This window comes from Ceratotherium simum, chromosome 7 (genome assembly GCF_057802395.1).
Source record: "Ceratotherium simum simum isolate JZ-2026a chromosome 7, ASM5780239v1, whole genome shotgun sequence".
In the NCBI taxonomy this organism is placed as follows: Eukaryota; Metazoa; Chordata; class Mammalia; order Perissodactyla; family Rhinocerotidae; genus Ceratotherium; species Ceratotherium simum.
The window spans coordinates 47402854-47430381 of NC_141906.1; the positions used below are offsets into that span (position 1 = coordinate 47402854).

The 27528-nt window shown below is 48.0% G+C and overlaps 1 protein-coding gene across 1 annotated transcript; it reads right to left on the bottom strand.

Annotated features, from left to right (window-relative positions):
- Positions 1-693: 693 nt before the first annotated feature.
- Positions 694-26637, bottom strand: VSTM5 (V-set and transmembrane domain containing 5). Its single transcript, XM_004427441.3, has 4 exons — positions 26154-26637; positions 3443-3769; positions 3191-3331; positions 694-3052 (listed from the first exon to the last, which is right to left on the bottom strand). Exons 1-4 carry the CDS (start codon positions 26242-26244, stop codon positions 3009-3011), a joined length of 603 nt encoding a protein of 200 aa, XP_004427498.1. The 5' UTR covers positions 26245-26637; the 3' UTR covers positions 694-3008.
- Positions 26638-27528: the final 891 nt, after the last annotated feature.

Below are 27528 nucleotides of genomic sequence, written 5' to 3' on the forward strand. Positions count from 1 at the left end.
TCTGCCACCTCTTCTCTACCCATGTCAGTTATCCAGCCCTTCTGAATTGCATCCTCCTGCAGGGCCTGCCTCTGCATTCCTGCACGGAGCAAGATATCCTGATAACCTCTCTTACCTCACACTGCCTTTGCTCCTCACCTTCCCGTGGTGTGATTTCCAATCAGAGTGAGTGTGAAGTGCTGTCAGGCATTTACTACCTCATGTGGGCTTCAGAGGACGGGGGTTCTGTCTCAGCTCTCCTTGCACACCCAGAAGACCGTGAAATGAGGAAGTACAATATATACCTTTTTGGTTTCTTAGATCACAATCTCTGAAAGGACATTCTGTTGACAAAGCATGTATGTTCTGTTGGGCACCTTACGCATCGTTGAACGAGGTGGTACAATTGTCGCATCCTCGTTTTTAGCCCTTTCCAGAAGCAGAAAGTACTCTATTACAATTAATATTCTGGAAGCAAAAACTTCAAATTAGTCTTCAGGCTACAGTGCAGGGGAGACTGATGGGCTAATTAGATGTTTTTCTGAATTGCTCAAGAATATTTACAGTTAAAAGCAATGTGGTGAATTCCATTGTCATTTAAAAAAAATGTGCCAGACCCACAGCTGTGGCTGAGGGTTTGTTTGTGTCTACAGCTGGTGGAAACCTCACCAAGCCTCTGAGTTCTCAGCAGGAGTGGGCTTACACACAATGAAGCAGGATTTTATTTTCAGGTTTTATTTCATTCTTCAAAACGTTTTTTTTCACAGTTTGAAACATAACTTACAGCTTAACATTTATAGTGGCCAACCTCTATGATTTAATATTTTCTTTTTTGAAAAATAGACAAAAACCTCAGGCTCTGGAATCAAAACCTTTCCACAGGAATGTTTAGGATGGAGGGAGCTTTACAAGTGCAAAATAAGGAAATGGAAAGCTGAGGGAATAACCTTTGGTGAGATTTTTGGGGGGCAATTTAATTTACCTCTGGGTTTGCCCCTGGAGGCCTCTCACTGGGTATTCTTTTCCATTTCTCCTTTTATGATTGGAGATTACTACCCTGACTTCTGACAAGCTGAGAGGTAGAATTCTGGAAAGCAGGTCGGGTAAGAGAGGATACACAGACAGACTCCAGCAGCTACCCAGATCCAAACCGCTTTCCTGCTGATGGGCTTGCTGTGAAAGAGAAGAAAGAATCCGACTGCCCTCGACCCCCCTTTTTCTCTGGTACTGCTCACCCTGCTGCTTCATGGCGAGACCAGTACAAGGAACCTGTCCTGGCACAGGCTCGGTTCCTCTGACTGCTCCTGGGGAAAGGGCACGGGTGTGGATGTTTACACATGTACGTAAGGAGGTGGCCCGAGGTGAGAACCTTCTATGAATCAGGTGCTAGAGCTACAAATCAGTCGTGTAGACCAACTGCTCTCTTGCCTTTTGAGTCAAGTAGTGCCTTCAGAGCCCTCCAATAGATCACTGAGAGCTCCTAAATACTCCAAAAGATCCCTTCCTGTAACCCTGGATTCATTATTTAGGGAAAGGCCTCATACTAACTTCTCCAGGCAACTCCTTATCTGCCACAGGGCGAGTAGAAGAGATGTGGACATTGGAAACTTGAAGGGAGGCAGGAGAGAAGGGAATATTCTAGTTCTTCATGTTTGCATGGATGAATTTGCAGCTGAGGGCTGGGGACACAGCTAATAACCTCAGCCTCCATCAATAATTGGGGTAGTACCTTTGGTCTGGAGCTAAGAATGTTTGAGAGAGAAAAGATAATGGAAAATAAATTCACGCCTGCTTTAGAGCTTGCCAAATGGAAGTTGGGGATGGAGAAACTCAGGTCAACATGGTGACCAATAAGTTGAGAGAGGGCCAAGGCCAGCTGTGATATAGTCCCTAATTTCACTTGGAGCCCCAGTACCCCAGAGCATTTTATCAATTTCCAGTACTCAGATGGTATAGCGCTTATTGCTTTCCAAGTTCTTGAAGAATCCTCCTGCTGTTCTTAAATCGCTCAGAGAGCTCTATGCTACTGTGGACTTCACGTGATACCCTGACTGAGGTAGGTAAGTACCAAGTGTTCCTTAGCCCAGTTGGGAGAGAGCAAGGGCCTGACTTGAGACATGAAGTGTTAGTGACCAAGGGGGACAGATTCAAAGCCCGAGCTGACTGACTTTCCAGTTGTAACAACCATTATGCAGGCTCAGCTTTCACACAGGTAGCATTACCTAGCTTGTCAGGGGGACATTTGGAGGCCAGATGCTGTCCACAGTGGAAATGAACTGTTCTTTTCCTCACACTGGCCTACGTTGGGCCCATAGGTGGGAAAATCCAATTCATGTTGGAATGAGAGAGGAGGAGAAAGGTAATTTTCTCCCTATTCCTGGTTCCCAATGCTGGACCCTCAGAAACAAATTAAGCTCGTCTCCCTAAATCTCCAGGCCATGAGGCATCCTCGGCCTGCTCTCATGGAAACTCACTGCAGCACAGCAGCACCCATCTCAGTCTCTTTCTACCTCTGCCTCTTAGGCATCAGACTGTCTAAAAGCCTCAGGTTTTCTCACAACAGCTCCCACAGCAGAGTGTCGGAGGGCACGAGGAGAGCAGACAAGAGCACAGAGAGCTGTTCCAATGCTGCCTGCACAGTCGATCTAGAGACACTCTGGCCTCTGATACAGGGACCCCTCCAATGGCCATCCCCCGAGCCAGAGCAGAGCACAGTGAGCAAGCAGCCAGCACCCACACTATGCCATTGGAATGGGTCAACAGGGCCCGGAGACTGCAGCCCAGCAAAGCTCTGGCTCAAAGCCTCAAGCTCTCCTCCCCTTGAACTTCATGCAAGTACAAGAACTGACTTTGTCCCATCCAGAGTCCTGAACTCCACGCAGTCAATTTTGTTAACGTCCCGCTGCCCCATCAGGAATGGGTGGCTGTGGTGGGGCAACAGGAGGCTGCGGGGTGGAGTGTCCGTGTTCAATCAAACAAAAAATAATGTTTTCCTCTTGAGGTAGGAATGTAATTGGGCCCAGCCTTGGCTAACACTCAACATCTCGCAGCTCGATCTCCTCAGTTGTGCTTTCTGCAAAAGCAAAAGACACGTTTTTGAGTGTCTGAGTTGCAAATCAGCCACACAGGGTTTCTCGGTGAGAACAAGGTAACACATGCCACCTCCAGCCATAAAAACATGAAGTGACTATCATAAGGCCCAGAGAATTACCTTTGAGTTTGTGTCTCCTCTTCCTCTGGAATTTATATGCACACTTATTACAAACCCACATGAGGCTGATTAGCACGGCGGCCACAGCAGCGAGAAAAGCAAGGAAGACGACGACGAAGTGGAGGTCTTCATAGAGGATCTCTATGGGGCGGGTGAGGGGAAGGGGAACATAACGGCTCTTTTAACATCATGAAGTCTGCCGGCCTCCCACACGCTCACAGCTCAGAGGGGAGCTGGCCCTGGGGCTCTTACCCGACACGTGCAGCACGATGGTGCCAAACTGGCTGCTCCCCAGGCTCTCTGTCACTGTGATGACGTAGTAGCCAGAATCCCTCACACCCACGCTGAAGAGCTGGATGGAGCCGTTGTCGAAGGTACAGACTCTGTCCTTGTGGCTTTGGGAGATGTTGGCCTGAGTCCCTGGCTTCCACTCCACGATCTTCTGCACTCCCCACTTGGATGTATACCTCCATACGATGGTGGGGATGCCATGGCAGGAGTATTCAACGGAGAGCAGGATGTCTTCTTCCACTGTAGCATTGATGGCGGACTGGGGAATGTACAGTGACACGCCCTGACCTGCAGGATGGAGTGCAAGATGTAGGGCAACTTACATGAACTTACAGTGAAATGAACATCTATAATTCATTAATTTATTTACTGAGTGTCTGTTACATGCCAGGCTCTCTTCTAGGTTCTGGTGCTGATGTTACAATGGTGAATGTTATGGACTGAATGTTTGTATCCCTCCCAAATTCCTATATTGAAGCCCTAACCCCCAGTGTGGCTATATTTGGAGATGGGGCCTCTAAGGAAGTAATTAAAGTTAAATGAGGTCATAAGGGTTGGGTTCTGATCCCATAGGATTAGTGTCTTTATAAGAAGAGACATAAAAGCTCCCTTCCCCATCCTCATCCCCTCCGCATCCCCATCCCCCTCCCTCTCTTCCTCCCCATGGGCATGCATGGAGGAAAGGCCATGTGAGGTCACAGCTTAAAGGATGTCTGAGCTCTCATCAGAAACCAAACCCTGCCAGAACCTTGATCTTGGACTTTCCAGCATCAAGAACTATAAGAAAATAAATCTCTCTTCCTTAAGCCTCCAGTCTGTGGTATTTTGTTACACAGCCTGAGTGGACTAAGACAGTGAACAAGACTCAAGGCTACTGTTTACTGTTCCCTGGGGCTTCTGTTCTATAAGGGAGACATACAAGGGTTAAATAAACAAACGAGATCATTTTAAATCATGACAAGAGCTTTAAAGATAATAAAACAGAGCACTGGTGACGGGTAGGGGTGGAGATGGTACACAACATTAGATAGGATGGTCAGAGAGGACCTCGCTGAGGAAATGACATTTGAACTGAGACCTAAAGGACAGGGAGGCAGCCATGTGAAGACATGTGGAAGAGCATTTCAGGCAGAGGAACAACCACAAAGACTGAGGTGAGAGTGAACGTTGGTGCATGAGGGACAGAAAGAAGGCCAGCATGCCAGAATGCAGTGAGCAACACGGAGAGTTAGGAGACAAGGCTGGAGAGTTGGGCAGGACCCAGGTCGTGACGTGAGGGTCAGCGGTGGGGTTTTACTCAAGGGTGATGGGAAGCCATAGCAGGGCTTAGGGAGGAGGGTGACATTCTCCATTAAGCTTGACAATGTCTGCTGTGGAGAACATTCTGGGGGTGAGGGTGCAGAGTGGAAGCAAGAAGAACAGTCAGGTGGCTGTAGCAGGGGACTAGATAAAAGATGGAGATGTAGCCTTGGGGAGAGTGAAAAGCAGTCTGATTTGGGATATGTATTTGGAAGTAGGGAGGACATGCTGATGAACTAGATATGGGGGTGGGTGAGGCAGAGAGGCATCAAGCAGAGATTTCTGTGTGTGCGGATAAATAGTAGTGCCATTGGCTAAGGTTATGTATGTGTCGTCATACATGTATTAAGTAGGTACCATGCACAGGCCCTGTGCTGACTGCCTTACACACATCATCTCTTCAAGTCTCACACAACCCATTGCGATTCTATCGAGGATGCAAGAAACTTCAGTGTCAACAAGACTAACTAGTTGTCCAAGTTCACTCTGCAAGGCTGAGAGTCACACAAGGGCTGCTGACTCCAAAGCTCATGTATTAACCTCTACGCTCAAATCAAAGGTCACTGGCTGGCAGTGGAGGGCACAGAATGTGACAAATGCCCCCTACACGGAGAGGAGTGGTCAGGGCTTGCTGGAGACTGGATGGTGAATAGGGCAGGACTTCGGCTTGGAGCCCATCCCGTGGTTCCCACCTCCACTTCCTGTGTAGCCCCCTCACTCTATGGCTGCCCAGTTGCCCCAAGGTCCCTGCTGTGTGGCTCCAGGTAACCATGCCTGTTACTTTTCCAGACCTTTCTCATTGTCCTTTCCCATCCCCAGCATAGCCCATTAGCATCCCTCTCCTAAGGTCTGGCTAAGCGATGAGATAATCCGATAAATTCCACGCTGAAAAATTGGGAGGTAATAATGGCTTTCAAGAGTTACAGCTGCCAAGTACCAGAAGTGTGTTTTCTCCCCAACTCTGGGGAGAAAACATTCTGTGTTTTCTCATTTTAAAAAATGTTAAACTCACTGGACTGTGGTTACCAGGGGCAGTGGGGGTGGGGGGAGGGGGGTGGGGGGTGGGCACAAGGGGTGAAGGGAGTCATATATATGGTGATGGACAAACAGAAATGTACAACCCAAAATTTCACAATGTTAGAAACCATTAAAACATCAATAAAAAAAAAAAAAGAATTAATTTTCAGAAAAAAAAAATGTTAAACTCACAGAAAAGTTGCAAGTACAATTAATATCTATACACCCTCTCCCTATATTCATCAATTATTAACACTTTGCCACATTTGTGCTCACTCATGCGTGCTCTCTCTCTGTCTCTGGAAGAAAATGGGTCAAATTCCAGATCAGCCCTGGGAGGGCAAAAGTTATGTATTTTTTATCGCTGTGTCCCCTGTACCCAACACAATGCCTGACACATAGTGGCTGGTTAATAAATGTTTGTTGAGTGAATGAATAAGTGAATGACCAAATACTTATAGCAACAAGAAGGGCGAACTGTTTCCTGATAGAAATGTTGCCACTTGGGTGGTTTGAAAAATTAGGCACATCTAAAAGGTAACATAGGGACCGGCCCCATGGCTTAGTGGTTAAGTGCGCGCTCTCTGCTACTGGCGGCCCCCGGGGTTCGGATCCCGGCCGCGCACTGAGGCACTGCTTCTACAGCCATGCTGAGGCAGCGTCCCACATACAGTTCTAGTTGCACTAGAAGGATGTGCAACTATGACATCCAACTATCTACTGGGGCTTTGGGGGAAAAAAAAAAAGGAGGAGGATTGGCAATAGATGTTAGCTCAGAGCCAGTCTTCCTCAGCAAAAAGAGGAGAATTAGCATGGATGTTAGCTCAGGGCTGATCTTCCTCACACACAAAAAAAATAAAAAATAAAAGCTAACATACATATAGGAAAGAGAACTATAATTTAGTCAAGGCTGCATGTGCCAGTTACTATATTATATACTTATTGTGTACTTTACAATCCTTCTCTCTTTTATTTTTCACGTGAGAGTCAGCAACGTGCCCATGTAGCTAGGAAATGGCAAAGGCAGGATTTGAATGCATTTCTGTCTGATTCAAAACGCTGTGTTTCTCAAACTCTACTTTGTGACTATCTATCATCTATTTAACTATCTTTTCTGATTTCTCTGACCCAAAATATGAGCAGTTGGAATCATGATTACTGTAAGATTTGGAGAACCATATTTAGAACTAGTGACAAATCTGTATCATAACCTATGTGTATTTCACGTACATCCTATGTCAACCATGTTGGTCAAGGTTACTGATGGATTAGTCTCCTGGGAGACCACCAGCCCTCTGAATAGCCTTAGGGACCTTCACTTTGAGCCTATCAGGTACTCTGGCCCGAGAAACAGCAAACTGAAAAATTAACAAAAATAACAAGCCCAAGTTTCTCAGATGCTGATACCCCTGGAAACTGGCCAACCAGTCAGAGTTGGTTTCTATATTTTTTCTTGACCAGAAAAACTTCCTCCTAATCAGACAGACTAACGAGGTATTTAACTAGGTTTAAGGAACAAACAGTCCTGCTTCTTGACACATATAATTAGGAATAAATGGTCTATAGCAAAGATGGAAACTTAACAGTTCCAAGAGTTTAAAGGCAAACTGCTCGTCTACTGTTTAAGAAGTGGAATTAATGAGTAACCACTTCAGCACCCCATGCTGAAATCATTCCAGAACAAGCCCAAAAAAACTCTGTGGCTAGACCAATATTCAGATCTGGCTCAAATGGTCCACTCAAGTAGGTTGGTTCAATAAATCAGATTTTACTTGTAAAATGGGTGCCAGGAAGCCATTAACGAGAGAGAGCTTTGTGTGGACAAGGGAAGATGTCGATGACATGTTACTAAGTTAAAAAATAAATCTTATTTATATTTGTGGAAATATGTGCTTCTATTTAGTGGTGTGGAGTCAATTCCAACTTCTAGTGATCCTATGTACAGCAGAGCGGAGCCCTGCCCGGTCTTTTTGTGCCATCCTCTCACCTTCCAGCGCTATATCAGATGATGCTCCACTGCTATTCATAGGGCTTTCATGGCCAATTTTTTCAGAAGAGGGTGGCCAGGTCCTTATTCCTAGTCTATCATAGTCTGGAAGCTCCACTGAAACCTGTCCACCATGGGTGACTTTGCTGGTAGTTGATATACTGGTGGCATAGCTTTCAGCATCCCAGCAACATGCAGCCGTCACAGTATGACAACCAACAGTCGGGTGGTATGGTTCCCTGACCAGGAAACGAACTCGGGCCATGGGAATGAGAGCGCTGAATCTTCACCAGGGCTAGACCACCAGGGCTGGCAAATATGTGCTAAATGTACATATTATGTATAGAAAAATGTTGTAGTAATATATGCTAAAGTGTTAACAGGGATTGCCCCTTAGAGATTGGACGGCAATAGAATTTTATATTCGAAGTTAAACATTCATATAAATTTGAATTTTCCACATTTATTGAATTGATAATAAAAAAATATATTTTTAAAAAGCTTTTTAAGTTCTCCTGATTAGACCAAGCAATCTGAAGGGCAAAGTTTTAAAAAAATGTTTAAAAGTTTACCTTGCTTTTCATCTTCACTTGAATTCTTTGTAAAAAGCAGAAAAGAACTAAATTCTACCCATTTCCCAGACAGATGGGGATGCCTCCTCTAAGGAAAAAGTCACAGAACTGAAATTCTAGCAGGGCAGAAGTCACTGGAACCTGAACTGAGAAGCTTCCTGAAAGCCTGATTTCCTGGAGCTAGGGAGACCCGCTGGGAACTATCAGAAAGAAAGCACCAGGCAGGTGAAACCAGCCACTGAGCACAGGCTGGACTATAATACTCAGAATGGTTCCTTATTCCTTTTCTTACATATAAATTACACAGGAAGTGCTTTGCTGTTTTTAAAGCAGGATATATTTAAGCAGGATATATTTAAAGCAGGATATATTTCCTGAAATCACAATAAAGGTCAACACCGTTCAGACCACACTTTCAGTGGACAGCTAATGGTGAGGCAGATACATTGCTGACATGGTCTCTGAGTTTAAGGAGTCAAGGAGGATACACCTTACTCAGGACAACTCATTTTCACCTCACTTATCTGGAAAGCCACTTATCCAGCCAGCGTGATGATCAGATGCAGCGAGAACCAGGAAATAAGCATCATTGTCATCATTATCAAACCTGTAAGCAGCTAAAATAGGAGTCAGAAAGCTAGGGTTCAGGAGCCCTAATTTGGAAAACTGTTGGAGCAGGTGCCGGAGTGATGAAGCACATTACAAAAGGGTTATTCCAGGTGGCACTGAGGTGTGGTGGAGACACCTGGTGTGGGCAGGATACACATAGGTTCAACCCTGGGACCTCCTAGCTGTGAGACCTAGAGAAAGTGCCTTCACTTCTGAGAGCCTCCGATTCCTCTCCTGTACGATGAGGACTGGAAAACCTCTAGAGGAACACTGTGAGGATGAGGTGACACAACCCTGAAGGCCCAGCAGGACACAGCTTAGTGCCCGTCCAGGAGCTGCAGCCCCCATTGCTCTTCTGGATCGGTGTGTCACTGGCCTCAGGGTGACCAACCCTCCTGGGGTTGAGAGTTTTCCCAGGATTCGGGAGTTTCAGTGCTAAAATCAGAACAGTCACGGGCAAACCAAGACAGCTGGTCACCCTATCTGAGACTCAATAAAAATGTTGAAGAGCAAAGAGAAAACTCTAAGATACACAATGGCTGATTTCTGAGGCGCCCACGGGGGCTCAGCAGTGGAGGTGCAGAGGTGGCCAGCTCCAGGTAAGCTGAGGGAGGACGAAAGACCTTCCCTTAACCCTCTGGCTCCCAAACACCTCTCCCATTGGTCAGCAATCCCACTGCAGCCCCATTTTAGTGGGGACCTCCCACCAGTCGCTGAACCCAGGCCCGCACTCACCATGCTTCCTCTACACAGGGCTCTGGCTGGCAGGTGCTGGCCTGGTGAAAAGTATATTGTTATCCCCATTTTACAGAGGAGCAAATTCAAGGTTACTGAGGTTAGGTAATTTGTGCAATGTCACAGTAAATGGCTGAGCAGAGACTGAAATCCTGGGTACTTTTCACTGTCCTGGTAATGAGCCAGGAAGTTTGCAGGGGTTGGGGAAGGGGGAAGACACTCAGTTAAGTGGAGGCTTGAAGAATAAGATTTTAAAAGCGTGGGAAAAGGAGGGAGCACAATCCCAGCTGAGAGAACAGTGAGTCCCCCCAGGGAGGCATGATGGAGCCTCAGGTTTGGGACCTGGTGAGCACGAAGTGCAGGTTAGCTGTGGCTCGAGGAATCTGTGATAGGCTGGGGATTCCTTGAAGGAGTTATCCCTCAGGCAGGGAGAACCAGGATGGTGTTCAAATAGAAGCATGGCATGATCTGACCTGGGTGTCTGGAAGGGCAATCTGGCAGCAGAATTCATTATCTTATCATTTACACACATCACCTGCACTGCCCCGGGCCCACCGCATGTGCTTGTCCTGTGCATCTTCAGGAGATCCCATGGCTAGAGCCCAATCAGTTGGGAACAACTTGAGGTGCTGGGTGTGGCCCTAGCTGGGCCAGCCTTTCGCGTGCACTGGGGAGAAGAAAGGGGGCAGCTAGAAGCACACGTATGCATGGTGATTTCACAGCCTAGGGCTGTGAAATCTTTTTTGGGAGAACTTGCTTCTGATTCATCTCAGAAACCCCAGCGCCCAGTACAGGGTCTATACGCGCTCACAATATACTTGTATGAATGAACGACTAAAGACAGGCACACCCTGCCTGTCAAACTGCTGCCCATTTGGATCAGGAAGTGGGGGGTGGGGGCGGGGTCTGTGTTAAGCCAAGGGGGCAAGGGATCTGGCTGAGGGAGGTGCTGGCAAGACCCCTATTCCAGCCCCAAGTCTGCTGAGAGTCAAATAGGTAGGAGGAGAAATGGCACAATTTATAAGCCACAAAATATCCATGTCCCTGCCTGACTTCTGCCATTCTTGAAATAAGTGAGCCTGGAATGTCAGAAACACAGCTCGTGTGGGAGGCCAGCACAGCAACCTCAATAATGGCTTTCAGGTTTAGATGCCATGACGAGTGTTGATGACTGGCATCTGCATGTAATTTACAGGGCACCTAGCCCTCCTGCTCGTTCAGGTGGTAATTCCCCCTCTCAGAGCCTGATTACTCAGAGACCACAGCTCAGCTTGTCCCCGGGGGAGCTCCCCCATGATCTTACTGTATAATAGCCCCGGGAAGCCACCCAGATGTCAGCCAAATCCAAACAACATGAACAGATGCAGGTTTAGAGGGAGGCCAGCAGGCTGCTCCCCTTCATCAGATTCCTTATTTGTACCCCAACCAGAAAAATCACTCCAAAATAGCAATAGCCACCATTTCTCTTGGTAACCCCTCTTAGGTACCAGCTGTCATACATAGTTATCTCAGCCCAGTGAAACCCAGGCTGGAAAAGTTGAATGACTTGGCCACTACCAGACTGGGAAAGATGAAGTTTGATAACATTATGTTATCAGGGGTGTGCAGAAGTTATACTCACCATTACTGTGGGGTTGTAAATGGGTGTAACCTGCTTGGGGGGCAATATGGTAAAATCTATAAAAATATTAAATAGCACATACCTCTTGACCCAGAAATTCTACTTTTAGGAACTTATTCTACAAATAATAAGGGCACATAGATGCAAAGATATATGTGTACATACCATCACTAAAGCATAGTATAGTCAATCACAGTACAAAAGACTGGAGACACCTGTGTGCTCACTGTTGTGGGACCGTAAAGAAACTGTTCTCTACTCACAACACTCTGCCAGTAACTACCTGGACTTAGCACAGACCCCACAGGTTAAGGGCTCAGTCTCACAAGACTGGCCCCCACTTCAGACACTGAACATGAGTCCAGGCCTCCTGTACTTCTGACCAACTGGCTATACATCGGGGGTTCCCACGACCCCCTCCTCAGGTTTGACAATTTGCTAGAACGGCTCACAGAACTGAGGAAAGCACCTTACTTACTATTACCAATTTGATATAAAGAATACAACTCGGGAACAGCCACCTGGAAGAGATGCACAGGGCAAGGTATGTGGGAAGGGGGTGGAGCATTCATGCCCTCTCTGGGTGCACCACCCTCCCAGCACCTTGATGTGTCTGTTCACCAACACAGAAGCTCTCCAAAGGCCTTCAGATAGGAATTTTTTTGGAGGTTCCATTACATAGGCATGACTGATTAAATCATTGGCCATTGGTGATTAACTCAATCCCCAGCCCCTGTCCTATCTCCAGTTTGGGGGAGGTTAGGGCTGAAAGTTCCAACCCTCTAATCACATAGGTAGGTCCTCTGCCAACCAGCCTTATCTTCCAAGAGTCACCACATTAGCAAACAACAGAACACTTATCACTCTGGAGATTCCAAGCGTTTCAGAAACTTTTATGTCAGGAACAAGGACTAAGACCGAATATTATAATATCCTTATCACTCAGGAAATTACTAGGGTTTTAGGAGTTCTGTGCCAGGAACCAGGAGCACAGACTAAATATATGTTTCTTATTATGTCACAACTGGTTAAATAAATTATCAATATTCATACTTTGTAATACTACAGAGACATTAAAAATGAGGTAGATCTATATACATGGATATTGTATGATCTAAAAAACAATGAAAAAACACAGGGCAGAACAGTATGCAGAGAAGGTTTCCATTTGAGTAATGACATGTATGCACACATGCACAGATGCACACTTATCCACATAAATGCATAGAAAAATCTCTGGAAGGATACTCTAAAATCCAGGAGCTGTGGTTGTTTTTAGGGACGAGCCTGGGTGTCTGGGGTGGAAGAAAGCCTTACATTTCACTTTATACCCTTTTGAACAATTGGAATCTTTTAGCAAGTTTGTGAATGACTAAAAACTAAAAACAGCATGATCCTAAAAATAAATAAAAACACATGCCAAGACTGGGTCTGAGCCCGATTTGAAAATGTTACTAATTCACATGTACACAAAGTACTTCACAAGCACCATCTCATCCTGTGAGCAGGCAGGAGACTTGGGTTAAGGAACTATGCTTTTTGCTTCACAGGCACTTACTTATTTGATCGCTACTTTACAGATGAGGAAACTGAGGCTCAGAGGCATAAGTGCCCAAGTTCTTGCCAAATAGAAAATCAGAGCTGAGGCTGGACCCCAACTCTTTTCACTGCCCCACAGCTGCTTGTAATAAAATAAAACACTGAGTATAGAGGTGGAGTTTGACCATTCTTTTATGTTTCTTCAAATAGCACATGGCTCAGTGCTGGTAAAGACTTGGGAGATAGATGTGACAAGAAGCAAGAGTCTAGACCTGGCCTTTCCAATATGGTCCCCGCTAGGCACATGGAGCTGTTGAGCACTTGAAATGGGTAGTCCAAATTGAGATGTGCTCTAAGTGTAACATACACACTGGATTTTGATGACTTAGTATTCCGTATGTTAAACAGAATCTAAAATATCTCAATAATTTTTTTACATTGATTACATGTTGAAATGATAATATTTTGGACATATGGGGTTAAACAAAATATATTAAAATTAATTTCACCTGTTTCTTTTTACTTTTTTAATGTGGCCACTAGAAAATTCAAAATTACATACGTGGCTTATATTATATTTCTATTGGACAGCTTTGGGTTGGATTATCACTCCTCCACCATCTTGCAGAAAAAAATCCTGTTCCCTTGAGGTTGTTCCACTCTGTCTCCCAGTCTTTCCTCTTCATTCTCTTTTTTTTTTTTTTGGGAGGAGATCAGCCCTGAGCTAACATCTGCTAATCCTCCTCTTTTTGCTGAGGAAGACTGGCCCTGGGCTAACATCCGTGCCCATCTTCCTCCGCTTTATATGGGATGCCACCACAGCATGGCTTGACAAGCAGTGCATCTGTGCGCGCCCGGGATCTGAACCGGTGAACCCCGGGCCGCTGCAGCAGAGCGCGTGCACTTAACTGCTTGCGCCACCCGGCCGGCCCCCTCCTCTTCATACTTTAAACATGTTGGAAATTCTACTGCAAGGTATGGCATCATCCTAGTACCTCCAGCACCCCGGTCTACAGGAACATTCCCCCTCTACTCTCCCTTGGCCTCCAGTAAAGCAGCCTGCTCTGACCACAACAATTGGCCTCCTGGGTCCTTCCACTCCAACTCCCTCCACTTTTCCCAGTCCATCATCCTCACTTCCCTCCCTATCAAGCCTGGGTTCCATGGCCCATCATGTCTCAAGCACTCTTGCCAATTCTTTAAACTCCATTGGCCTCTGTCTTTTCATCATATCTGCCTGGCAAAACTCTGGCCCTGGATCAACAACTTTCTACTTTCTCTCTTCTCAAACCTGAGCAGTCAACACTGCAGGAGAAAGTCTCACAGCAGACGCTCTCCAGAACAACAAAAGACACTGTTTCCAGTTTACATTCAAGATCACCAGATTCAAGACGGCCCTCCTACTGCCAATCTGACTATGTTGTTCAGTGAATTTACTCTTCCTTTTTCCAAGATTACTATGACCAGGTCCCTCCAATCTCTTTAGACATCCAAATTCCTCCTCATTCTCAGCAGATGACCTTCTCCTGGGACGCTGCTGACCACTCTCTCCTGCGTGAAACACTTGTGTGGCTTCTGGGCCACCACACTCACCCGATGTTCTTCCCAGCTCCTTCTCTGACCATGGAGTGGAAACTGCAGGCTTCGCAAAAGGTCAGCTCCGCCCTTCTCCCCAGATGCAGAGAAGGACACCTGCCTGGGGGGGCAGAGGGTGGCAGAAGAGGGCAAGATGCTGGTTGAGGAAGCCCTAGGAAGGCCACCCCATGCACACTCTGTGGAACCAAAAGACCTAGGTTCTGTTTTGACCGCTGTATGCTCTAGCTGGGTGACTGCGCCGTCCGTCACCTCTCTGACCCACCATTTCTTCATTTGTAATCAGGGATCGGCACGGCTTGACTGTCAATGATTCAATAAAAAAACAAACCACAAAACATGTGGGTGAGAAAGCTTGACAGCCAGAAAAAATTCCAAGGGGCATAGGAGCTTCCTTCCCTGATTTCTCACCCAGAGGAAGCCCTGATTCCAGGCCATGAGAATTCAATCCAGTCTCTTTCCATTCCATTTGGGAAGGGAAGGGAAGGGGACTAACATTTACCAAGCTCCAACACCAACTTGGCGGCCCACGCTCCACATGGAAATCCATTATTAGTTAATGTGGCACCTGACCAGCTCCCCCCAATCTCTTCTCAGAGCCCCTGCAGAGAGGGCCATAGGCACCCACCTTCCTGGCCACTGCTGATTGGACCGAAGTGGACCACCTGATCTAATCTAGTTATTGTCAATCCTTGATTGAACATTAGACCATCTGGGGAAGCTTTTAAAACTCCTACCCCAGACTCATGAATTCAGAATCTTTGGGGTGGGACCAAGGCCTCCATGATTTTTAAAAGTCCCCAAGTGATTCCAGTGTACACCCAAGATTGATCAGAACTGAGTGAATCCACAGTAAGGGGTTAGCTGCCGAAGCCCATGACCCCTTCATGGGCACTTTAACAAAGCCTAAAGCTAAAGGCGTGCAGGGCTGCTGGGAAAGAGGAATGTTTGAGGCACCTGTGACAGCCCTTTCAGCCACATATTTGGGGGAAATGGACTCTTTCTGGTATCCCTCAAATTCTATTGTATCTGGTCCTATTTCTAGTGATGCTTTGGGGTTAGGGAGGAAGAACAGGGGAGTTATGTAATTCCATTTGCCCCATCCACCCTCTCCAATGCTCCACCGCAGTGGTTCTCAACATTTAGCTACATCAGAATTACCTGGAGGGCTTGTTAAAACACAACTGCTGGGCACCATCCCCAGTTTCTTATTCAGCAGGTCTAGGGGGAGGCCCCAGTGTTTGCATTTCTAACTAGTTGCTAGATAATGCTGCTGCTGGTCCCAGGACCACACTTTTAGAACTTCAGTAGTTATGTTTCTGCAAGACTTGAGGGCAAAGGAGGGCACTGAGGATGCTCCCAGTATCCCTGCAGGCCGGCCCCTCCTCTCCTTCTCCAACACTGCTAACACCACTTCTGCTAGGCAGGGACAAGCATCTGCTGCAGAACTTCTCATCTTGGAGAAAGAAGAACCCAATCATTGCCAGAATGAGGACCAGTGGGTAAAGACTGAAAGGAGACAGATTCTGGTGAACAGAATTGAGGCAGTGTGTATATAATGGATGCCTTCATGGACTCTGGAATCAGACAGGCTTGTGTTTGATATTTAGGTCTGCCAGTAACAGCTGTGTGATCTGCAGTAAATTACTTAGTTTTTTTCAGTCTCAGTTACCATACTTATGAAATAAGTATACTGAGTGCTGTCCCCACCTCCTGCAGCAGAATGAGGTTTAAGTGTGGCAATACGTGTAGGGAGTTTATCACAGTTTCTTTTTTTTTTTTTTTTGTGAGAAAGATCAGCCCTGAGCTAACATCCATGCCAATCCTCCTCTTTTTGCTGAGGAAGACCGGCCCTGAGCTAACATCTATTGCCAATCCTCCTCCTTTTTTTCCCCTTTTTCTCCCCAAAGCCCCAGTAGATAGTTGTATGTCATAGATGCACATCCTTCTATTTGCTGCATGTGGGACGCGGCCTCAACATGGCCAGACAAGCGGTGCATCGGTGCGCGCCTGGGATCCGAACCCGGGCCGCCAGTAGCGGAGCACGCGCACTTAACCGCTAAGACACGGGGCCGGCCCGTATCAGTTTCTAACACTTGGTGATCACTCAATAAATATTAGCTATTATTAATGAGAATTCCTTGAAGAAGCACTGAGCAGCTTACATCCCCAGGGGTGTGTAAGCAGAAGCTGGAGGTGTACCAGGGATTGAAGCAGTAGATCTGAGATGGAGAGCTGGAGTGTTGGGTGCAGGAGGCTGGTTCTTCCAGCCCAAATCACGTGGTAGGTATAGAACTGGAATGAGCGTTTGTAAATCTCTGATTCCCTTGTGGAAGTGTGGCAAGAGACTGGGCGACCTGAAATTTCTCCCTGTGGAATTCCTCCTGGACTGTCTACCATAAGCAAGAGTCAGCTTTATCAGAAAGCTGAACTCTTTTCTGAATGGCCATGGGCTATGGTCATGGCACTGCCGTGTTTCTACTCAGATGCCAAGGAAGCCGGGCACGGCAGAGGCGGCTCCCTGGCTCTGCACAACCTTGTGGGGAGCACTGCTGGGTTTGCTCTCTGCAGAGCTGGGCTGCAGGACTTATGGTCAGGCCTGGGCCAGTGGCCAGCCTGGGGAATGGGAAGGTGGGGTCCTCCTCAGACACCCCTGCAAAAATGTGTGTGGAACAGGAGAACGAAGGAAGAAATGAGGCGGTGTGACCTCTCAACAATTCTTTGGGAGGACTTTACAGGATGCCTGAAGGCACTTGGAAGAGGGGTGTAAAGTGATCAAAAGATAATTCAGGAACACCCATGACTGAGTATGACGGTTAGGGTACAAAGTTCCTCCTTCAAAGAGACTAAAGGGCCAACTCCTCTTCATCCTGTGGGTCTCATTTTCAACATCCCTTCTTCCAGGAAGCCTTCCCCAATCCCTCAACACCAGGTTAGGAGTCCCAGCTCCATGTTCCCGTAGCTCCCTGTTCCTCTCTAGCAACACACTTATCTCAGTATGTTGCAATTACCTTGATTAATGGCTCATCCTCCTAGACCAGCTGTCAGCTCTGAACACTGGCGCTGGTCCATCTTCTTCACCGTTGAATCCCCAGGGCCTAGCACAGTGCATGGCACTGTGGTTTCCATAAACACCTGCTGAATGAATTAATGTCCCTAAGCAAGTCCCTCAACCTTTCTGAGCCTCAGCTTCCTTACTGATAAAATGGGGACTAATAACACCTATTTGCAGGATTACTGTGAAAATGAACGGAAAGCAGCTGTTACAGTGCCTGGCACAAAGTAGGTGCTTAATAAACAATCACAGTTATTATTGTCTTGTATTGTTATTAACGATTATAAAAACTCAGGAGATACTGGCTTTTCTTCTCTTCAGTTGGCTGGAGGCTCTTGTTAGCGATCTTTTTAAACCACTCGTCGGGCTGGGTCTCCTCTAGCTCTGAAAGACCTTAATAATCTGGTCTCAAGTTTCTTTTCCATCTCCATCTCCCAACACTCCTTGCCACCAACCTCAATTCCAGTTGCACTGTTCTATGGACCACTCCTCACTGGGCCTTTATCCCTTCTATCTCAGCTCAGATCACCCTCTCCCCACTCTCAGGTTTCTCACTCTCCAATGCCCATCTTAAATGGCACTTCCTCTGCCAGGCCCTATTAGGCTCCCACAGCACAGTTCACAGCCTGCCTTGCATGCATGTTAGATGAGTAACAGCCCCTCTCCCCACTAGAAGGAGCAGGTAAGCATGTACCATACGCTTAGGTCTGATTTGAGGTCAGCACCCAGCAGTGTATGACACAATGGATGGCTCATTCAAGCTGCGGCTGTCAAATGGAATTGACAGTCTACCAGACATCAAGGAAGAAGTTGTGGTTTAAGAGTCCCTGCAATCCCATCCCAAAGTAAGGAGAAGGCTTGGTTGATGGCAGCAGGAAAGAGCAGGTCTGGTGTTCTGGGCATTGGCTTCCAAAAGGAATGTGATCCAGTCCCACAGTGAGCCTGGGGCAGGGATATTACATAAGTACAGAAGGACGAACAGTCAGAGGAGCCTCACGTTAGGTCCCCTGGCCACTGCCTGGTGTGGAGGGACCCAGATCTCTCTCCTGATTGTCTGGCACTAGGGTAAGGGTCTATCAGAGGAACTAGTCCAGCACCTTCCACCTAAGATCCAAGACCTTCCCAAGCTTCATTCCTTTAACTGTTAGATGATTTATCAGATTGAATATGAAGAAACTAGCAAGAGATAACAAACCTGGTTTAACTACAGAATTGTCACCCTGCCATTGGCCCAAAGGGAGAGAAGAAGGCAATGCTGTCTGAGCCCATTATTTCCTGCTGCTCAGAACTTTTTCCCTCCTTGCTCACCTTGCCACCTCCTACTTTGCCTTCAAGACTTCTCCTTCAAGAAGCCTCCTCCCAACTCTGAGCTGAGCTAAATACCTTCCTCAGTGCTCCCAGGGCATCTGACCTCAAACCATCCAGCTAGGATCTGACCTCCCCTCTGGGTCATGTGACTCCCCACTGGGGGACGGTGCTGAGTATCCGCAGGTCCTGGCACAGTGCACCTCACACAGCAGGTGCTCAGAAACTATTTATTGAACCAAACCAAACTTCGAAGCAAAGCAGCCTTGTCTCCTGACCTAAGCCTGGCAGGAAAGTATTCATAGGTTTGTCAGGATAAAACCGCAAATAAGACATACGCGAGATTCTACTACACACAATGGTGGGTGTTATGGAAACAGAAGGTGGGAGAAACGTGCACACTTCTTGACAAGCTGTTTCCATAGGACGAGACTAATAGAGGGGACCTAGAAATGGTCTAGTCTAGGAGCTCTCTGCCTGGTCACACATTAGAATCACCAGAGGAGCTTAAACTCCAAACAGTGCTGCGTCCTACCCTCAGAGATACCAATTTAACTGTCTGGGGTAGGGCGTGGGCATCTGTAGGTCTTAAAGCCCCCCACATGGTTCTTTTTTTTTTTTTATTTTTTTCCCCACATGGTTCTAATGTGCAGTCTTGGCTGAGAGCCACTAGGCCAGCCACCCTCCTTGTGTGCTCAGAGAAGGAAGGTGACCTCACATGCAAGGCTTACAGCCAGCACTGGGACTGGGACTGGGACCAGTCCCCCAGGCCCTTCCCCTTCCTTCTGCCAGCTGAGGATTCCCCAGGGAGCCCCAGGGCAGCCTGGCTCCTCTGGAGTCAGCATGGCACAGGCCTGAGCCTCCCCCCGGGGTGCACCTCACAGGAGGAAAGGCCCATTTACTTCCTGGACCACATGTGAACTAGGAATGTCCTGTGCCCCCTTTACAGTCCAGTGTGTCATTTCCCCTTTGCCCACACGGCTGACCAGTGCTTTCCCAGCCCAGCAAACCAGTTACGGGAGAAAATAATTTTCCAACTTTGAACTTGCCAACCCCTCCTCTCTCCTACTCGCATCTCTGCTGGATAAGTAAATATTTTCCTACCTCAAGCCCATTTCCCAGGGAAAACCCAGGTACAGGCAGACCAGGGTCCTGAGAGCACTGGACTGTGGAGGTGTAGTGTCAGCGGGGTCTCTGAGCGGGGTACCAGCTAAGATCCAGAAGCTGCATGCTAATCAGCTCCTCACTTCCTCTTCGGTAGCTCAGCATGTCCAGATCCTGCCAGGCCCCAAGAGCAATAGTGCACCTACTTTTTGAGCACTTGCTGTATGCCTAGAATTCTCTTCTCCACCCTGTCCTGCTGTATACACTTACTCATCTTTCAAGATTTGGCCTCACCTTCTCCATGAAGCCTTTCCTACTCCCCAGGGAGGATGCCTTCTGGTGACTGACAGAAGCAACACACATCCTCTTGGGAAGGACTCAAACTCAATCCAGGCCGACAGAGATTATAGCAAAGCTATTGATTTGTAACACGCATCTTGACTTTAGATATATTAAAATATTAAACAAAATCTTAGAGTGGATGAAATATATAGTGTCCTTAGGCCCTGGGGATAATGGAGAAAGTAGGGTTTCCTGACTGCAGCCCCTCCCAGACCAGCACAAGTATACTCAGGACTCCCTTGGAGATCAGGAACAAAGGAATCTTGGTGACTTTCTGGTTGATGCCACCTCTCCCTCAATAGCTTTAATTTAATCTTCCAGGCATTTTGAGCACATTTTGAGGAGGTGTGTGTGCAGGGGGTGCCTGTTAGCCTGGAGGTGGCCTCGGCCTTCCATATCCTCTATACCACGTGCATCACCAGCACTGCCCTCGTCATCCTGCATTAGGGGTCTGCTCTCTCCCGAGTGAGGGCTAAAAGCTGAAAGCTGAATCGTCCATCAGGAGGGGGCTGGCTAAGTAAAAAGCAGCATATTTATATGAAGACATAGGTATAGCCGTTGAGAGGAATCAGCAAGATCTCTGCTTATTAATGTGGATAGAGCTAAAAAGAAATTTGATGTAAAAATTAAGTTACTTAACAAAAAGTAGTATGATTACATTTTTTAAAAGCACACCCAAACACCACTTTCTTTTTGGTGGGTACATTTATATGTTTGCAGAACCATTGTCTATAAATCTGAAAGGACAATGCAGAAAGAGACCATACCTCACTTGTTGCTGTTTCATCAGACCCAGTGCAGAGCCCTAAGTGTGGTAGGTGCTCGGTAAATGTGTGCTGCATGGATGGCAGCCCCGGGGCACAAGTGTGGCCTGGTCCTGGAGTGACGGATCTGGGTGTCTCCCCAGGGGCCTAAAGGGATTCCTCCTACACCGGCTCTCCCTTTCCTTCCCATCCATCCCCCCCCTCCCCCCCCCCAAGCTAAGCCTAGAACCGACAGCTTCTTTCTGGTTGTGGCAGCTCCCGGCCTGTCCCCTCCCTCCCCAGACCCAGACTCAGACCCTACTCTGTTCCTCTCTTCTCCTAGGCACTGGGCCATGAGTGACTCAGGTCCTGGCCTGTCCCCTCCCTCCTCCAGCCCTGGCCCCACCCCATTAAGTGGAGATGTTAAAGGTCACTTGTGTGTGTATTCATGTGTGTATGCTGGGAGAGAGGGCTGCTTCTTAGAAGCTGGGGTTGGAACATAGGAAGCAAGCTGACTTGGCCCCAGGACATCAACTAAACTTTCCTACTCTAGTCTTGGATCATCTGCTTCCAAATGAGAGGCAGCACTGCATACTCATAGGCCTGATGGCTAACTTACCATGTTGAGAGAGGAAATGAACAAAGGTCCAAGAAAGGGCCCCACCTTGGCCAGCTGTGGGAGGCCTACCAGCTTTCTAAGGAGATAAGCCTTTCAGTCTCTGTCTTAGTGCCGGCTGCTATAACAAAATACCGTATATTGGGGGCATAAACAAAAGACATTTATTTCTCACAGTTCCAGAAGCTGGGAAGTCTAAGATTAAGGTGCCAACAGACTCAGTTCTTGGTGAGGGCCCTCTTCCTGGCTTACAGATGGCTACCTTCTTGCTATATCATCACACAGTGGAGAGAAAGTGAACTCTGGTCTCTTCTTCTTCTTATAAGGACACTTATCCCATCGTGAAAGTCCCACTCTTGTGACCTCATCTAAACCTAACTGTCTCTCAAAGGCCCTACCTCCAAATACCATCATATTGGGAGTTAGGGCTTCATTATGAATTTCAGGGGTAAACAAACATTCAGACCATAACATTCTACTCCTGGACTCCCAAAATTCATGTCCTTCCTGCATCAAAATACATTCATTCCATCCCAACAGCCCTAGAGGTCTTAACCAGTTTCAGCTTCAACTTTAAAGTCTAAAGTCCAAAGTCTCCAGCCGGCCCCGTGGCTTAGCGGTTAAGTGCGCGCGCTCCGCTGCTGGCGGCCCGGGTTCGGATCCCGGGCGGGCACCGACACACCGCTTCTCTGGCCACGATAAGGCCGCGTCCCACATACAGCAACTAGAAGGCTGTGCAACTATGACATACAACTATCTACTGGGACTTTGGGGGAAAAAAATAAAATAAATAATAATAATAAAAAACATTAAAGTCCAAAGTCTCATCTAAACACTATCTAAATAAGTTATGGGTGAGACTGGAGGTACAATTCATCTTGAAGCAAAATTACCATCCAACTAGGAACCTGTGAAACCAGATAAGTTACGGGCTCCCAAAATGCAGTGGAGGGACATGGGAGACCAGAGGATTGACATCCCCATTCCCAAAGGGAGAAATCAGAAGGAGAAAAGGGGTGACGAGTCCCAACTGAGTCCAAAACCTAGCAAGGTAAACACCAGTAGATCTTAAGTCTCAAGAACAATCTTATTTGGTTCAGTGCTGTGCCTTCTGGACCCACTGAGGTGGTGGTCCTGCCTTCAGGACCTACTGAGGCAGGGATTATGCCCCTCAGCCCTGCAGCTCTGCTGGGCAGTTCTGTGCCCCCAGAGGCTCTGCGGGGCCTCCATCTGGCCTATTGAAACCAAGGCAATGACCCCCCCCATTGAAACTGAGGAGGCAGCTCTGATGATCACTGAATCACCTTCGGAGTCTTTCTTTCCTTGTCTTGAAAAATAGTGCACATTCACAGCTGAATAGCCATTTGCAGTGCTGTGGGATCCAACAAGTCGGACAGCCTTCCTTCATATCATTCTTTCATCATCCCCTTCAAACTGGCAGTGTTTCTGCTGGGGTGGCTGATTAGGTCCATGTCCACACCCAAACTAATCTTATCAAATGGTGGTTTGGCCACACTCTTGGTGTTCTCTTCCAAACGTGCTCTCTCTTTTTTTGTAATACAGACAGGGTGAGAATTTTCCAAATCTTTAAGTTCTAGTCACTTTTTGCTTAACAAATCCTTCTTCAATTCATTCCTCTCTTTTTGTATTTTACTATAATCAGTCAGGAGGAACCTAGCCACTCCTTCAACGCTTTGCGTAGAAGTCTCCTCAGCTAAATATCTAATTTCATCACTCCCAAGTTCTACCTTCCACAAAACACTAGAACATGAACACAGTTCAGCCAAGTTCTTTGCCACTTTTTAACAAGGATCACCTTTTCTCCATTGTCCAATAACATGTTCCTCACTTTCATCTAAAACCTCCCCAGAATTGCCCTTAGAGTCCATATTTCTAGCATGCACCTCAAAACTCCTCCAGCCTCTACCCATTACCCAGTTCCAAAGCTGCTTCCACAGTTTTAGGCATTTGTTACAGCAGCACCCCACTTCACGGTACCAATTTCTGTCTTAGTCAGCTCAGGCTGCTATAACAAAACACCATAGACTAGGTGGCTTAAATAACAGACATCTATTTCTCATTGTTCTGGAGGCTGGAGTGTCCAAAATCAAGGTGCTGGCAGATCTGGAGGGCTCTCTTCCTGGCTTGCAGACAGCTGACATTTTGCTGTGTCCTCACATGGCAGAAAGAGAGAGGGAGCTCCGGTCTCTCGTCTTCTTAAAAAGAACTAATCCCATCATGAGGGCCCCATCATTATGACCTCATTAAACCTAAATATCTCCCAAGGCCCCACCTCCAAATACCATCACGTTGGGGGTTAGGGCTTCAACATATGAATTTCAGGGTGACACAAACATTCAGTCCATAACAGTCCCATCTATAGAGAAAAGGCTTCAAATGCAGGGTGTTTGTGTTTGCGGGGCGTGCTTTAACACAGACTTCAGCGTAAATGATGAATGTCAGACTTTCTGGGTGGAAACTTCTGACAGAGGCTGAAGAGGAAGAGAATGGAGGGAGCTGGTGAGAGGGAGGAGGCCCACTCTACATCATCAGGGCTGGCCCTGAAGCACAGGCCTCCTTCAGGCAGATGCACATCCATTCACTACCTCTTAAGGGGTAGACCCTGGCTACCACCAGGCAAATGCTGGGAATCCAGAGCTGAAAAAGAGCGCCTGCCTCCCTGAACCTTACAGCTCTGCAGGAGTCAGATATTCAATGCGGAACTGCAAAACTTTTACCTGTCCTCCAGGTTTTGCATGTGCTTCCTCTTTGTCTAGGACACCCTGCATTCCCTCTGTCCCATTCCCCTGGCTGCTCCTGTCCATCTGTCAGGGCTGGGGAGGTGTGGCTCTCTTTGGGAGGCTTGCGCTGGTTCCCCAAATCTGAACCTCTATGGCTTCCAGAATGTTGGCACCTCCTGCCTCTTAGTGCTTGCCACTCCAAGCTGGCACTCTTGTTTGCTTGTCTGGGGACAAGATTGTGAACCATGGCATCCGCTCCTGCAGGCAGAGGGCACTGTGAATGACTGAGTGAATAAATGAATTATACGCTGTGGCAAATGGCTGGCCCCCGGACGTCAGGGACGTCTGTACAGATGTTGCATAAGAATGGTGGTTGGAGGGGCCAGCCTGGTGGCCTAGCGGTTAAGTTCGTGCACTCCGCTTGGGCAGCTGGAGTTTGCAGGTTCGAATCCCAGGCACAGACCTACACACCACTCATGAAGCCATGTGTGGCAACATCCCACATACAAAATAGAGCAAGATGGGCACAGATGTTAGCTCAGGGATAATCTTCCTTAGCAAAACGAGGAGGATTGGCAACAGATGTTAGCTCAGAGCCAATCTTCCTCTAAAAGAAAAATAAAGAATGGTGGTTGGAAACATGTGCTGGAGGGTTGAAAAACAATAAAAAAGGTCAGTGCAACGCCAAACACACCCACCAACCTGATGGACTAACAATCGCCTATTTCTTGCTCCACAGAAGCCAGAGGCACATGCCCCATCCCAGTCTTTCTGGGTTTCTAAGATTTGCAGCCTCGAAAGCTGGGCTCTAGCCAGAGGTATAAAGGTCAAGAGTGCTAGATTGCCCAGGTTTGAATTCTAGCTCTACCACTGACTAGCTCGCGTCTTTGTGCAAATAACAACCTCTCTGTGCTTCAGTTTCCTCACGTGAAACAGGGATAAGAGTAGCACTTATTTCATAGAGTTTCCCTGAGGGTTAAATGGTAGAAGTCTTGTAAAGTCCAGGGATGTTGAATGCATCCGTGCTTAATAAGTGCTGGCTCTTACTATATGTCCTCCTACCTCCAGGTGCCCTGCACTGGTCACTCTCTAAACCTCAGCTGATTAGTGTGCAAAATGGGAATGATAATAATGATAATGATTAAATGAGAAAGTAAAACTGCGTTGAAATCGGTTGTTTGTGCGGATGGGAGTGTGTGGGGCTGTGCGCTACATTTAGACTCATCAAGCTGGGGGATTCTAGAGCCGACCCACCCAAAGCCCTCGGCTCAGTGTGGAGTGGCGAGGTCCACCTCTGGCCTGAGGAATTCAGGTCTTAAAGCCCCACGCAAACTCTCAGAGCCCCTTTTCCTCAAGAGTCTGCTGTGGGTTCGTCTGAGTGGTCGGGGGCACCTATAAAACGTGCTGGTGACCAGGAAAGCCCGCAGGAGGGTGACGGATCCCGTACGCCCTGGGGTCTGATTATTTCAGGAAAAAGAAATAAAAAATATTGCAGAGGAGGCGGCGACCCACCGGGCCGGGAGCCGGTTATCTCCTGGCCGGCTTCCGGCTCTGATAACGCCCGGCCGGGCGAGGCGCGGGGCGGGCGCCTCGAAGTGGCCCCGGGTGCCGGCCCGGGGAGCCTCCCCTTTGCCCTGGTCCCTCCGGCCGCGATCGGCGCCCGGCTCGAGGCCGCGCCCAGCCCCGCCGGGAAGCGGCGCGTTCCCTGCCAGCCGGGCCGGCGGCCCTGCGGCCGCGACACCTGGGACCCGCGCCCCCGCGCCCGGCTCCCCGCGCCCCGCTCCCCGCGCTTACTCTGCAGACAGCGGGCTGCGGCCAGGCAGAGGGCGAAGAGTCCCAGGGAGATGCCGCCGTTCTTCCTCCTCCGGCTCGGCAGAGGCCTCATGAGCAAGCCCCGGGCGGCACGGGCCGGGCATGGGCTTCCCCGGCGGCGCGGCGCGGGCCCGGCTGTGCGCTGTCGCAGCCGCCGCTGCCGCTCCTGCCCGCCCGCCTCCTGTCTCCCTGTCTCCTCCTCCTCTGGTTCCCGCAGGTCCTCTAGGGCGAGATGCAGATGAGCTGGTTGTACTGTGGTTGAACCAGTTCCCAAGGAGAGAGAAAAAACAGGAGAGAGAACAGGAGAGAGAGGGAGAGAGAGAGAACAGGAGAGAGAGAGAGAGGGAGAGAGGGAGAACAGGAGAGAGAGAGAGAATGGGAAGCAGTGGGAATGCACACACTCAGAGGTAAATAATGGCAAATGAGCAGTCTCCTTCCGTTCACACCCAATTTTGCCGGTGTTGATTCAAGATTCAGCTGGATGCTGGGTGGCAGGAGGGAAGGAAAGTACTAGCTGTTGCCTGAGGACCAAGAGGGAACATATAATGGTTCCTTCAAGGAGAAGGCTTTTAGGAAAGTGAAATAGCCTGGAGTGAGAGGGATAAGAAGAGGACAAGGGACCCTCAGGCTGCTCTGGGTGGAGCCATTGGACAGTGATAATATCCATCCACCATCTACCCATCCATCATCCACCCATCCATCCACCCATCATCCACCCACCATACATCCAACCATCCATCCACCCATCCACCCATCATCCACCCACCATACATCCAACCATCCATCCACCCACCCACCCATCCACCCATCCACCACCCATCCACTCATCCATCCACCCACCCATCCACCCATCCACCACCCATCCACTGATCCATCCACCCATCCATCCACCCATCCACTCATCATCCACCCACCATACATCCAACCATCCATCCACCCATCCACCATCGGCCCACCCACCCACCCATTCACACATCCATCCATCCAAGAAGTGTTCATTGAGAACCTACTTGTTTGCACAGGGCCTGGCACGTGGTAGATACTCAGAGAACATTGTTGGAATGAGGCTGGACAGTGCTAACTGCTGGGGATACAACTATGAACCAGATAGGGGTGGACACGTCTTTAGAAATCCTAGCAAGAGGTGGTGGCTGGAAAAACAAGCAATTGCTGTACAGTGCGTATGTCGCTTTGATGAGGATGCTATGGGGACTCAGAGCAAGAGTAATTAACCCTTGGGGGGAGAAGTATAGGGTGGGAAGGAATTAGTTTTGGTCCTAGCTAGTCATGAAGTTCTATTCTAGTTTGTTAAAACTAGATTTCCTAGCCTCCTTTACAGCTGAGGTTAGCAGTGCGA

Excerpts from the sequence above, each read along its gene's own strand:
- VSTM5 (XM_004427441.3), bottom strand. The coding sequence starts at position 26,244 with ATGAGGCCTCTGCCGAGCCGGAGGAGGAAGAACGGCGGCATCTCCCTG. Across the intron at positions 3,770-26,153 it reads CGCAGCCCGCTGTCTGCAGA|GTCAGGGCGTGTCACTGTAC; the intron begins GTAAGCGCGGGG and ends TCCATCCTGCAG. Across the intron at positions 3,053-3,190 it reads GAGGAGACACAAACTCAAAG|AAAGCACAACTGAGGAGATC; the intron begins GTAATTCTCTGG and ends TTGCTTTTGCAG.